We start from the raw sequence: 13,868 nt of genomic DNA, 5'->3' as shown, positions 1-13,868 counted from the left end.
GGGTCAGTTTCCGGGCTGAACTTTAGGTTGGCGTTCTTCCCGCAGGGTGAGCATGAGCTGGACTTCGTCGCCATTTGACACCACTTTGGCCGGTGCCAATGGCACATTCAGCTTGTTGATCAGCGTCCGGATCAGATTCTTGCCGTCGTCGCATTCCGGCCGCAAATGGCACATGGACGCGAAGGACCTGAGGGCGAGGCAAACAAGTCAAATGAATGGCCGCAAACCCAAGGTAGGACATCTACCGCCGTCAATGTGTCATGAAGTAACCCATACATGGGAGCATTCTCATATAAATTGCAGTCATTGAAGTAAAAAATCAATTTACCTTCTCAAGATGGTGGGGTCCGCCACCAGCATGGTCGCCACTTCGCTAAGCCAGCAGGCTAACGTCAAGGCTAGCTGGTCCAGGCTCAGACCATCCAGACCGCCATGCGCCACCAGATGATTCCAGCGTGCCTGGACCCAGTAATGTCATTGAGGTGCCATGTCAAAATTTCCGCCATTATTATTATTATTAATTTTTGTGTGTGTTGCTTTTACCTGCAAGAACTTGGAGAGGACGGGTTTGACGCAGACATCTAGAGGCTGGAGGCGAAAGGCGCATCCGGCGGGGATAAAGATGGCGTTGCCGCCGAGCTGTGTCTTGAACTCAGAGGTGGAGTGGCCCCGGTGGACGTCGACCATTAGCAGGGAGTCGCCGTGCGGCGCCATGAAGGGACGCCACACTTTTTGCGTCCAGACATGCAGTCGGTCGGCGTCGTCAAAGCCGTCGCGGTTGGCTTCTAAAAGCACGTTGTCGGGGAAATCGGGAGGAAAATGCGGCGCCGGGCCTCGGAAGAAGACAACGGGCGGCAGGAAGGTGCCATCCGACAACGCCGACAGCATGACTTCGAAGAGAGGCTTCTGGGAAGGGGAGCCCAGCAACTGGAAGGCCGCCCACTTGCGGGCCGAGAAGAGCTCGTCGTCCACAAACACCGACAGCTCGTCCATGAAGCCCACCTGCCGGGGACGTAGCGCCGACCTCTGGATCTGCAAATCCAAACAGAGAAATGGTTAGGATGCAACCCTAACTTGAAAGGCCAATAAACTGTGAAATCATTTTGGATCCTTCCAATAAACCCTTTAACTTGTAATCAATCCCAAAGTGAAAATCTGCCCGCAAGATGGCCGACTCACTTGCGTGCACAGCAGGTTGACGAAAGCGCCGCTCCTCTCGGTCACCATGTCCACCACCTTCTTGGGCAGCCGCCCGTTTTGAAAGTCGTAGCGCGGCTGGCGACACAGGCGGAGGACGGTGCGGCGGTAGCGTGCGGCCTCGCGACTCCCCTCGGGTAGTGCGCGGGCGCCGGCCCGCAGCAGGACGTCTTCCTTGACCTGCAGCTGCTGCTCGCGGCGGATCATCACCCACGTGGCCACCCGCCACTCCCACTCGGCTAGCAGCTGCTGTTGTGTGGCGGGTGGAGATGTATGTGGCTGTGGTTGTGGCTTCAGGAAGGTGAGCGTCATGGCGGCAGGGCAGGAAGGCTTGTAGGGGGATGTTAGCTCTTTGACGGACAGCCGGCAAGGGATGGGACCGCCGGGTGGGACCTGACCAATGGGGATGAAGGCTCCCCCAATTCCTGGTGATTGTTTGCTGTGAATTGAAATGCGTTTGTTACTAGTCGTTAGATTCCAGTCAAACATCAAGTGGCATCAGGAGGGAGTAGCGTTACTTACCTGTTACATTTAAGCGTCGATTCTGTGTTTGTCTTGAAGGTCGCTGAAGCATCTGAAACACGACAACAAGACATGAAAATTGTGGGGTGTCCCTTAAGGTTTGACATAAGAAAAAAAAAGTGGATAAATTTTCGCCTCCTGATCTAATAGAAGGCAACACTATATTACCGGGTTGTGCCGCCGTGACATATGCGTATTCTGGATGGTCCGCTACATGAGCAGCCATCTCGTCTCCCCCGTCAGTGCAAAAGGAACAGTAAGTGCACCTCAGCTTCTCTCCCAACCTGATGCATAAAACAAATGCGGGCGTCAACCATTGATAGCATGTGGCGGTGGCCGCTTTCCACTTACCGAGTGCCAACACCAAACATGCTGTGGTAGTTGTCCTTCTGCTTGATGGCTGTGTGATCTCTGCGGAGACACCGTATTTTCCCTTAAAGGTTAATGCCAGCCAACTATCTTAATGCTAATCTTTTTTTTTTCCTAGACAATATTTGGAAAGGCTAACCTGATCATGTGATTGGCATAGGCGATAGAGCAGCAAGTGGTAAACGGGCAGATCGAGCAGCGCACATTAGACAGAAAGTGTGCACTCATTTTACTGATGGGCGACAGGCACTCCAAGCACTGACGACCAGAATGTGCTGTTGTCTTTTCTTCTTCATCACTGACAAAAAAAGAAAAATCTTGATTTAAACACAAACAAAAAATATGTTTTGGACCAATAAGGGCAATCTTGGGAGTTGTACCTGCTGAAGTTACACACCAGTGTAGCTAAACTCACTCGCCGTTTCTTCCTGGGAACTTCCGGCGAGAGCGGCGAATCTTTCACGTTCACCACCTGGATGGCACGACATCAGTATTGAGCCTTAAAAGGAATTCATCAAACCTGTCTTTGAAACCAACCTTGCACGCATGCATCGCTCGACCTGTGGACTCCTCAAACTCTGCCACCGCCAACCCAGAGTACGTCCTGACGGTCACCTAAACACATACACTCATGTAAATTTAAAAAAATAACAGAAAGAAACATTAAAAAAAAGAACTAAAATGGGAAAAACGGAGTACCCACCCTGGCACCTAGTTTAAGTCCTTTGACTTGCGGAGGGACAATGTGAGTCCTGTGGTGCTGACGTTGATGCTCTATACGCTCTTTTGCAAAAAGGAATTGAAGGCGACACTTGTTGCAGTTTGACCAACATTTTCTCTGAGAGCACATGCAAAAAGTACGTCAATTCGAACCCAACACAGGCAATAAGTGAAAAAAAAGAGTGCTTCAACTACTGAATTTTGGAAGTCACCTGATGCTTGGCAAAATGTTGCATGTAGCCGAGGCCGTTGTGCAGAACCTTCAGACAGTACGGACACATTAGGTTGTCAGTGTTGGCGTGAACCTCCTCAAAATGACGCCACACTTCAGAGTAGAAGGACGATCTGAAGTGGCAGACCTGAAAACGTCATGTTCTATTAAGCACATTTTGCTGCCATTTGGGCATCACCTATGGGGAGCCAATGAATTAACATGAACTTAATTTTAGCCCACCTGGCAAACGTAAGGCATCTCCCCGGCTTTGTGCGTATTCTTCATGTGTTGTAGGAACAAAGGTGCCGTGCCAAAATCCAGCTCGCAGATTTCACACTTGACTGTGATGAGAAAAGATGATGTGTTTGTGACAAGCTGCTCATGCTGAGTGCGTCCATACGTGCGTGCGTGCGTGCGAGACTGACCTGTGGACTGCAGTCGGGTGTGCGCCGACTCCACATGACGCTCCAGTTGGAGTGGAGTGTTGAAACGGCGGAAGCAGTGAGAACAAGAAGACACAGTCTTCATGTGGCGGTCCTTTTCAGCCATCTTGGCGACGTGGCACTTCATGTGGGACATTAGCCTAGGTAGCAGTGGACTAGTTCAGTCTCTTCAGATGTTATATTTTTGAGTAAAAAAATACAAAGAGCAGTAAATATGATTTTCTGCTCCATATTTCTCACGTGATATTGTTGTGTAGACTCTCAGGACAGTGTGCGCAGTCATAAGGTCTAGCACGCTGCTGATTCTTAACAATGTTGTCGGCCGCGCCGCCTGGGTCGCAACCATAGTAGAAATCATCCACCATGATGACCATCTTGCCGCATTCGGGCATGGCCCGAGGAACGAGGGCTGGCGAGATTCTGGGCGGGGCGGCGTTGGCTGGTGAGATTCTGGGCGGGGCGGCCATGGCGGGCGAGATTCTGGGCGGGGCGGCGATAGCAGGCGAGCTTCTGGGCGGGGCGGCGTTGGCGGGCGGCTTTGGAGACGGCGTGACCGGTGGCTGAGAAAATAAACAAATGAGATCACTGCTGGAGTTTGAAGGACGGCGGGCTAGCGATGCGGGAAACTCACGGAGGGCGGCGTGCTGTTGGTCATCGGCCTTCTCCCTTTCCTGGATCTCTTCCTCATACGCTTGCGGGCCTTCTTCTTGTTCAGTGCTGACTTGAGGTTATTCACGCTCATTTTAATGACGGGGCTGCACAACTGGTCAAGCGGGAGGTGATGTTACTCACGCTTTACACGAAAATAGGGACGAGAATGGTCGCAGACGTTCGATTTATCTTACGCATATGAATCCTCGCAGCTCTGCGATCAGCTTGTACTGAGACGAACAAAACGAACACTTGTAGGGACGTGTGGGACCTGAACACACCACGCAGACAAACAGTCAAAAATAGATCAATGATGAAGTTGGGATTGGACTGAAAATGTCAAATGACAGTTTCAACCTTTAGGTATATATTTCCTAATTATGGGTCTTTTGGGACTCTTGGGTGTTGATGACAATGGCGCTGTTTGATGAGCCACGGGGTTCATCTGGTGCTCATTGATGACTTTGTGAGCGTCGAGACCCGAGACCACACCTGCGTGCATTCAAAGAAGTCACCACAACGTTCGCGCTGGTTTCTGGCGTGATGAGTCACATACCCGTAATGATGGGGGTGTGGTCAGACAAAGAGGGAGGCGGCGCTTGCATGGGCGCCGGATGGACGGTGACGAAGCCGCTGGACGTGCCGCCGGGATGGAAGTGCAGATTTAGCTCGGTGCTGCCCCCTGTTAATTTTTTGTTTTAGTTAAAGTCAATGCATTAGTTATAAGCTATAGGGATGTATTTTTATTTTCTTTGATATTTAGACTAAATTGAAAGATTTTTTTACTGTTTGAAAAATAGAATAAAAATATTGGGCCAATTGCAGGAGTTTCTTGTGTAAGATAACAGAAGCAATTTTAGGGGAATTAGAAATGTACACTAAGTTGATTGGGAAATTGAAGAGCATGGAACTAAGACTGACCTCCAGGCAGCAAGGGGACACGGCGACCATTCACAGAGAAGCTGAGGCAGGAGCTTGATGACTAAACACACATTTAGGAAACAAGTAAAACCATATTAACCTATTGGTTGCCATTGACGATGCTAGAATTCCATTGAATTAGGGTACCGTCTATGATGCTGAAAATACATCTTTGCTGGCAATGATAACTTAATCTGTCGACTACTTTTGCTATTAATTGATGGATTTGATTAAATAATTACAGATTAGTCACCTGTTTCATCTCATGTTGCCATTGATGTATCCAACATTTAACATCGCAACGGGTAAAAAAATAATTGGTGCTATCTAGGGCTGCCAAGGGCACTGAATGTCACTGTCAAAACCTCCCAGTTTAAATGAATTGGACACCTAATGGTTGTGAGTGATTTCATCCTTGACGTCATTATCAATAATAGCATGACACGTTACCTCCGGGGCGCCGCAACTGGCGAGCGAGGCGACGACATTTGGCGGCAGGGGTTCCTCTTCCTCATCGTCATCTTTCATCCAATGCAAATACCAAAACATGTTTCTAATTATCGAGCCCAAATGTCAACTCCTTTGAAATAGTCACCTTCATCATACGACGTTGCGTCTTCTTCTGCTTCGCATTCCATCGGCGTCTCGGAACGAACGGCCATCGATGTCTCTTGAGTTCTGTGAAAATGTTGTCGTTAGTTCATGAACTGCTTGACGCCTGATTTGACATTTAACTCATTCGCTTTCAATGAAATGCGTCCAATGCATTTGAACGTGTTATTATTTTTATATTCAGAATAGTTGTTGATTAATATGCTAATACATTTGTTGTTACTCAATAAATTATTTAAACTCATTACGTTTTATTATGTTTTTATATTTGCTTTCCATTTTTTGCCTCTGAACATGTTATAAATACGTTAAAAAAGAACTACGACCACCATTAAACTAGGTCTAAAAATGGCTATGGATTTTAATATGTTGTGAGTTGATTCGAATTTCAATTGATACCTTTTTAATTTTTTAATTGTCTTTTCATGCAAATTTACCTTATGTAAACATATTATAAAAGTGTTTTGAGGGCTTAGTTAGCCTTTATAAAGGAAAAGCCTGTCATAATTAGAACCTGTATTTGTTTACACAGTTAGAAAATAAAACCCTTAAACTATTTAAATACCAATTTATTTGATTTGAAATGTGTATTCAATTCATCGTAGTTACTGTTAGCTTACTGGAACGTGTTAAGAGCTAGCTACAAAGCGATTCTCATTAAAACTAAATTCTAGCGTTGTGGTGTAACAAAGTCATACACTTTAAACAAAAATGTCACAGAGATAAGTACTTTGCATTGAAACTTTGTGTTATTCCGCTGTTTGCAATATTATTGACAAAAGATCGATTTAAGTGATTCTGTCAAAGGTGGGCAGCAGTATAAGTGGTGTAGCAGTCCACGTCCTAACCAGTGCTACCTTCAAATGCTAACATGCTAACAAACTAGCCCGGCATATCATGTCCCATACAACTGTGAATTCTGTAAAACGAGCGTTTGTACAAACTTCCCCGCACATTCCCTTACCTTTTCTGTCCCTTTAAAGTTTCCAATAAAGACTTACTTGAGTCAACTTGTAACCGCAAAGTGGCGTCTTTTTCATACAAAAATGTAAGAAAGAGCTCTTTGACTAGCAGCTAGCCGTTAGGCGCGACACGCTGCGTGTTGGAACCGTGTGTGATACGGCCGTTGTTTTGGGTGTATCCTTCCACCACGCCTGTTTCGCTCTGTCTGCCTAACCACCGGGCGGAGGAATACAGTTAGCTTTGGAAGCTATGCTAAAAGCTTGCCGACATTCTACTTAAATGTTACGATTGAAATAAACGTTAAATCTTTAAACCGACACGGCCGATTGAAATAATAACAAATTTGTATGTTTATCATACACAAGAGGCGAAAATGTCAATTGTCAACGGCTCTCCTCAGTCGAGTCTACTGATTGTAGATGGTCCAGCCTCCATTTGCTTGTTCACTTATCAGCATTGGCGTAGCCGAAGTGCTAAGAGCTCATCTGAAAATAGTTTTTTCTTTGTTTGAACAAAAAACACATTTTCGCCATGAATAAAATACTAATTTTGTCCGTTTTCTTTTCATTTGTCACCCTAAAGAGACTGAAATGCTCTGTATTAAATAAAACCTTCAATTTATCATTGTTAACCCATGTGAGGATAAGAGGAACGAAAAAGAATGAATGAATAAGCTAATGAAGTAATACTGCCAACGAGAATCAAATCTTAATTGACTGACTAACGTAACTAAATGATGAAAAATAAAGAAATAAAGTGTGTGCCTTGCTAGTAATACTTGTTTTGCCAACACAAAATCACCAATGTATTTACAGCCAAGGGAAACATTCGCTAGCAGTAAGCGGGGGATAAACTATGGCATTAAGAATTAAATACCTCAAATTAATTTCATTTATTTATATTTATTCGTTTTTATTTATATATTTCGACGTGTGAATTTAAGTTCTGTATCTGCTTGCTTGCTAGTAGGCTAAGCCATTTCAGTTGGTTGTATTCTTTAACAAACACCGCCAGGTGAAAACACGTAACACCAAAGTGGAAACTTTCGCCAATACTCACGTGAAATCTCACACTTACCAAATAGTTGACTTAAATTTTTGAAATAGCATACTTTTAACAAATAAAAATATTCGGCAACGTCAGGCTAGCGGGCTCCGGTCACGTGACTAGAAGCTAGATGCTGACGTCATTCATCAACACGGAAGTCATCGGACACTGTCTTTTCAGGAGTCACTGAAAGAGTAATTGATCGATTTGATCGACATCTTTGGGGCCGATTTCCATCTTAAAGCCCACCAGAGGTGCATTTTTTTTTATCTTAGAGTGCAACTGGTTGACGAGTGTGCACCATGAACGTGACACTGGCGGTGAAGCAGTACATCTCCAAGATGATCGAGAGCAGCGGGGCGGGGATGAAGGTTCTGCTCATGGACAAGGAGACGGTCAGAATCTGCATTTATATCATTTTTTTTGTAAATAACACGTACACGTCTTTATTGCAAATATTGAGTTAATGTATATAAATTGGCTCTCTCTTCAAACTGTGCATGTAGACCAGTATCGTGAGTGTGGTCTACACACAATCTGAGATCCTGCAGAAGGAAGTCTACCTCTTTGAACGGATTGACTCTCAGAACAGAGAAAGTATGAAACACCTGAAGGCCATCTGCTTCCTCAGACCCACCAAGGTATGTTCTCTCTCCAAAATCCAAAAGCAGGTCACATGACCTTTGTTTCTTTCTTAGGAAAACGTGGAACATCTCATTCAGGAGCTCAGAAGACCAAAATACAGCGTCTACTTCATCTGTGAGGCTCCTGCAAACCCTTTTTTTAACCTCATTAGAAGGCCAGCATGCTAATTTGTGTCCATGTGTTTTTAGACTTCAGCAACGTGATCAGTAAAAGTGAAATCAAAGCTTTGGCCGAGGCTGACGAACAAGAAGTGGTAGCGGAAGTGCAGGTGAGTCCCGGGTTATAACTTTGTTAATAGAAATAAAAAAAAACGATAATTGTGATATGTTCCTTCGTATCCTTTTCATGTTTTTGCAGGAATTTTACGGAGATTTTATCGCCATCAATCCTCACGTGTTCTCCCTCAACTTGCAAGGCGTGGCCAAGGGGCGGAGCTGGGATCCAACCGTCTTGTGGCGGTGCACGCAGGGTTTGACCTCACTCCTATTGGCGCTCAAAAAGTGTCCCATGATTCGCTACCAGTTGTCCTCCGACATGTCCAAACGCCTGGCTGAAAATGTTAAGGTGAGGAAGGCGTGGTGGCATTAGCTCGCACACACGCCCACCTCTGAACTCTGGCTCCACCCCCTTGCAGCAAATCATCACCAAGGAGTACGAGCTTTTCGACTTCAGGAAGACGGAAGTCCCGCCCCTTTTGATCATCCTTGACCGTAGTGATGACGCGATCACGCCACTGCTCAACCAGGTTATTGGAAAACAATCATTTATTTCATTTATACATTACATTTTTTAATTAAGAAGCTAATTAAAGAGTGCCAAAACAGCAAATAGTCTTTTTTTATAAGCAAAATATGTCCATTGTGTCTTATGAGCTGGATAATAACTTATTATTTGAATTTGATCTATCATAAAGTAACATTTAATTTAGAAAAAATACTTATAAATGAGATAATACATATTTTCTTTAATAGTGGACGTACCAGGCAATGGTCCACGAGCTCCTGGGCATCAACAACAACCGCATCGACTTGTCCCGAGTTCCGGGTATCAGCAAAGACCTCCGCGAGGTGGTCCTGTCCGCGGAGAACGACGAGTTCTACGCCAACGTGAGTTTCCGCACGCCGTCCGTCTTGGTCCGCCTCGTTAAAACGTATCCCCCGCCGGCCGGTCTCCAGAACTTGTACCTGAACTTTGCCGAGATCGGCACCAATATCAAGAACCTGATGGAAGACTTCCAGAAAAAGAGACCTAAAGGGCAGCAGAAGCTGGAGTCCATCTCGGACATGAAGGTAGGTGAGCACGCCACCTTTTGCGTCCTGTCAGATTTTGATGGCGCTTTTTTTTCTTTCTCTCTGCCAGTCGTTTGTGGACAACTACCCGCAATTCAAGAAGATGTCGGGCACCGTGTCCAAGCACGTGACGGTGGTGGGCGAGCTGTCCCGCCTGGTGGCCGAACGCCAGCTGATGGAGGTGTCGGAGGTGGAGCAGGAGCTGGCTTGCCAGAACGATCACTCCAGCGCGCAGCAGGTAAACGCCACCCAATCAAAACCTTATTCATGTATCACTAGTGAATAAGCAACAGTTTGAGCCCAAAAAAGATGTTATTGGTGCAATTTGAACGGATTAAAAGCAAATGTTTGTTTGTGCAGAACGTGCGCCGGCTGCTGCAGAACCCCCGAGTGTCAGAAATGGATGCCGTCCGCCTGGTGGCGCTGTACGCCTTGCGCTACGAGCGTCACAGCTCCAGCGTCCTGCCCGCCCTGGTGGAGCTGCTGGCCAGGAGGGGCGTGTCCGAAAGCCGGCGCAAGGTACGCCCAGTCGCTACCAGTCTGTATTTCATTTAGTAAATATTGTGGGAAATGATATTGTGTTTGTCAGATGGTCCAGTGCGTGGTGGAGTACGGAGGGAAGCGAGTCAGGGGAAGCGACCTGGTCACGCCCACGGACGCCGTCGCCATCACCAAACAGTTTTTCAAAGGCCTCAAGGTGAGTCCCGGCGACCGCTCGCAAACCCACTTCTCGTGACACTGGCGTGCGTGCAGGGCGTGGAGAACGTCTTCACGCAACATCAACCTCTTCTTCACGACACGCTGGATCAGCTGATCAAAGGTCGCCTGAAGGACAGTCAGTTTCCTTATCTGGGAGCCAGCAGCCTCAGAGACAGGTGAGCGGTCGCCGTGGGAGGGGAGGGAATCGGTCGGCAGTGGTGTCACGTGACGACGGCGTCTACGCGCAGGCCGCAGGACGTCATCGTGTTTGTGATCGGAGGGGCTACCTATGAAGAAGCTTTGTGTGTTTACAACATGAACCGCAATACGCCCGGCGTCCGGATTGTGCTTGGAGGAAGCAGCATGCTCAATACCAAGAGGTAATTCGCAATTTTCAGTGTCATTGACGAGGATAGCAGTCCAATTAGCCTGCTAGATAGAATTGAGGTCATCTTTGGTGGAAATAAGCTAGTTAAGACTGGATTTTAATGTTAGGATGTTGACTTTCAGGGGAATTTTGACCCTCCCAACATGGCTGCTATCCTGAGGCCATGTTGGGAGGGTCATGTTTCAGCTTTGTCAGAGTTGTCTTTTCTGTCCTCAGCTTTCTAGAGGAAGTGATGTCATCCACAAGCAGCGGTGGCGAGCGGTCGCAGGGGATTAGTCGCCACAGACACTGAGCGCTTTCAAGTATTTGTCACTTTACGTTTTTGTCTTTAATGTGAATCATGTCATTTAACTCTAAATAAAATGATAATATTCATCATTTTCTGATGTTATGTTAAACACAACATTCCAAAAAGAAGATACTCCATTTATTTTTCTGTTATTAAAACTCAGTACAAATGTTTTACAAAAACAGCCATTTTGTTACTTTGGCTCATTTCTTATTGGAAAAACTGTAAAATAATCTTTCTCAACAAAAAGGGATTTAATGTGACTTGTGTGTTTACAACATTCTTGTGGCTGATGATTATAATTTGAGACCACAAATTTGTAGTGCACTATAATAAAAGGAAATATAATGTTCATTTAAATGTTTTCTTCTACATTTCAAGGTAAATGACCAAAAACAAAGATATCTGTAAAGAAATAAAAATGTATGAGGTAGCAGTTAGCACCCAGTGTTGAAGAGGAAGTCTGGTAAAATATATATATTCCAAATATTTTTGGGACCTTATCAAATGAAATCTGCCCGACGACTGAAGGCAATTTTACTACTATTCTCAAACCCTTGATGACATCAATCTTTTGATTTTAGCATACCTTCGCTAAGCGTTAGCATGGCTTGGCTTTGTCCGTTTTGGCCTTCTTATCCTCGTCATCACTGATGAAGAAGAGTGGGAACATTCCCAGAATGCACCCGATGACAACGCCGATGGCTTTGCCCTATGGACAAAAAAAAGGATGAGGACGATGGCTGGACGTGGGCGGAGTCAGTCTACCCACCGTATGTGCGCTGAGCCGGGTCTGCCACATGTCCACCTGTTTGGGCGTAAGCTCTGGAACTTGCATGCCGAGTCTGGATGCTAGCGCCTCCACGTAGCCCGCTAGGCTAGGAGCAGGACATCAAGTCGGTTAGCTTTAGGATTTAATCCCCAATTGCTAATAAATATCAAAAACTAGTTTTCAAATCTGATCAAAATGTTGAAAGACAGGAGAATTCTTACCCGAGACCCGCTAAATCGGACACCAGGTTCCCTAAGGCGGCGGCTGCAAAAACAGGGAAAAACTAAGTTGATATGTAGTATATATGTTATGTGTTCAATTGCCCTCCAGGCCAGCAGAGGGCGATGTTCTCGCATCACTTTTGGAACTTACCAGCCATGGTGGAGATGCCTAGTGTGATGCCAATGGAGAGTTCGATTTGTGTTCCCTGAGGAAGACGCAAAATAAGAAAAGAAAATGAGTGACAAAAACCAGGACGAGAAGTAAAAGTGCTCTGGCGTCCGTCACTCACGGCTGAGATCATGATGGCGTTGTCCAGGAAACCGAAGCCGATGAATGGAAGTGTATTATGGAACAAAACTAAAAATGGAAGAGAACATGTGACTGTGTAAGACGGCCTTCCATACCAAAAGCAAAAGCACATACAATTACTTTTTAAAACATTTAAATATATGTATATGTATTTATTTAATCTAAAAGGCATGTTTGTGTGTCTATACTGACCATATTTGATTTGTGCAGCAGTTGGTGGTGAAGGTTCCACTGTCTCTGCAGAGGAAAAAATGTATATGTATTTTAAGCAATTAAAAGATATTTCACTGCTACATAATATGACAAACACGAAAGAAAACCTTTACATATAAGAGTATAACCACACATCAGTTAATCAAGCTGTTTTTTCCCTTTAAGCTCATTGATTCCTATTGAGAACAATAGATGTCCAATCCATTTGAACAGGGAAGGAATTTGACGTCTATCGCCGCCAATGAAACACGTTCATTCCGAATTGAAATGGAGATAATACCCCACCAGGTGAGTTCTTGACACGGAAGTGACGCGAGAGAAAGACGCACCTTGAGCGATGGCGATAGACTCAAAGTTCTGGAGCTCTTGGAGCAAGCAGCTCCTCTCGCCGGCTTGTAGCCGGTAGATGAACTCTTTGGCCCGTTTGGGAGAGTTGAGCGGCTCCCTGGATTCTTTTCGGCCGTGGGTTCCGAGCTGGCGCTGCCACGACACTCGGCTCGGGTGGAGCCCGAGCCCGAGCCGAAGCCGAACCGACGCCGCGCACAGGCGCAGCATGGCCAGCCAAAAGTTTCAAAAGCGATCGCTCGGTTTTGCAGTTTCTCCAATAATAAGATAAATAAATACGAACCGAATACTTTGGACGACCCACTTCGTTCTTTGGCGTCCAAGTTTCGAGTTGTAGTCAAGTCATAAAGAGGGAAGGGACTGTATTTCCTGTGCTTGCTTTCAAGATAAAACATCTGGCGACTTAGGGCCAAGAAAAAGAAAATAATATACTAAAAGGCATACGATTTGATTTGGCAGTTAATACCCAACATGACCTCCATTTTATACTCCGAGTATGTGTTGTGGTAGTTGTTCCAATTTATATTTAAAAAGAGGAGCCGTTAACAGCAATAGACGCCCAGCCTTCATTCAATCAACATGTTGACTTTTCACGACTCATGGTGCACCGTGTCAAAATCACCACTAGATGGTGGTCTTGAGTCGTAATGTTTCCTCCACTAGGGTGGAGAAGAAGAAAAACATTGCAAGAAGTTGAAACACTAATGTCTCCTTGGCTCTTTCTAATACACAACTGATTTATCCCACAAGTGTGCCCCCTGACCGAGTAGCACGAGTGGAGGAGAATGGGATACAAAAAAAGGACAAGCCCCTCCCGGACCCCCCTCCAATAATTAATGACCTTCAAGTCTGGAGGCCGCAGTGGAGAGCCTTTGACCCCTGGCGGTCAAAAGCTATTGTACCAACAACCCTTGTGGGTGTAACGAGCCAAATGGGCCACTTCCTGTGTCTTTTCAGGTAAGAAGACATTGTTTGACTTGTTTGTGTTTTTTTTTCTTCTGAATGGCGTGATGCATCATTTTCATATGAATGCCTACT

The 13,868-nt window shown here is 45.6% G+C and overlaps 2 protein-coding genes across 3 annotated transcripts; one reads left to right on the top strand and one right to left on the bottom strand.

The window, feature by feature from the left end:
- Window positions 1-7,768: 7,768 nt before the first annotated feature.
- Window positions 7,769-11,323, top strand: vps45 (vacuolar protein sorting 45 homolog). Its single transcript, XM_077743212.1, has 14 exons — window positions 7,769-7,853; window positions 7,935-8,054; window positions 8,166-8,300; window positions 8,358-8,418; window positions 8,493-8,572; window positions 8,662-8,868; window positions 8,939-9,049; window positions 9,276-9,410; window positions 9,480-9,593; window positions 9,664-9,831; window positions 9,954-10,112; window positions 10,183-10,290; window positions 10,347-10,672; window positions 10,897-11,323. The coding sequence occupies exons 2-13, from the start codon at window positions 7,962-7,964 to the stop codon at window positions 10,470-10,472; spliced, it is 1,497 nt and encodes a 498-aa protein (XP_077599338.1). The 5' UTR covers window positions 7,769-7,853; window positions 7,935-7,961; the 3' UTR covers window positions 10,473-10,672; window positions 10,897-11,323.
- On the bottom strand, window positions 11,086-13,463 carry LOC144214653 (transmembrane protein 65-like). 2 transcript variants are annotated; one of them, XM_077743217.1, is made up of 8 exons: window positions 12,815-13,463; window positions 12,465-12,509; window positions 12,253-12,320; window positions 12,114-12,168; window positions 11,963-12,005; window positions 11,742-11,847; window positions 11,559-11,681; window positions 11,086-11,374 (listed from the first exon to the last, which is right to left on the bottom strand). In XM_077743217.1, exons 1-7 carry the CDS (start codon window positions 13,038-13,040, stop codon window positions 11,571-11,573), a joined length of 654 nt encoding a protein of 217 aa, XP_077599343.1. In that variant the 5' UTR covers window positions 13,041-13,463; the 3' UTR covers window positions 11,086-11,374; window positions 11,559-11,570. The 2 variants fall into 2 exon arrangements, with proteins under 2 accessions (XP_077599343.1, XP_077599342.1); XM_077743216.1 differs by having other exon boundaries at window positions 11,086-11,681; window positions 12,815-13,462.
- Window positions 13,464-13,868: the final 405 nt, after the last annotated feature.

The sequence above is a fragment of the Stigmatopora nigra genome, chromosome 21 (genome assembly GCF_051989575.1).
Source record: "Stigmatopora nigra isolate UIUO_SnigA chromosome 21, RoL_Snig_1.1, whole genome shotgun sequence".
In the NCBI taxonomy this organism is placed as follows: domain Eukaryota; kingdom Metazoa; phylum Chordata; class Actinopteri; order Syngnathiformes; family Syngnathidae; genus Stigmatopora; species Stigmatopora nigra.
The sequence above is the reverse complement of the archived record's forward strand: the minus strand, read 5'-3'. Positions and strand labels throughout refer to the sequence as shown.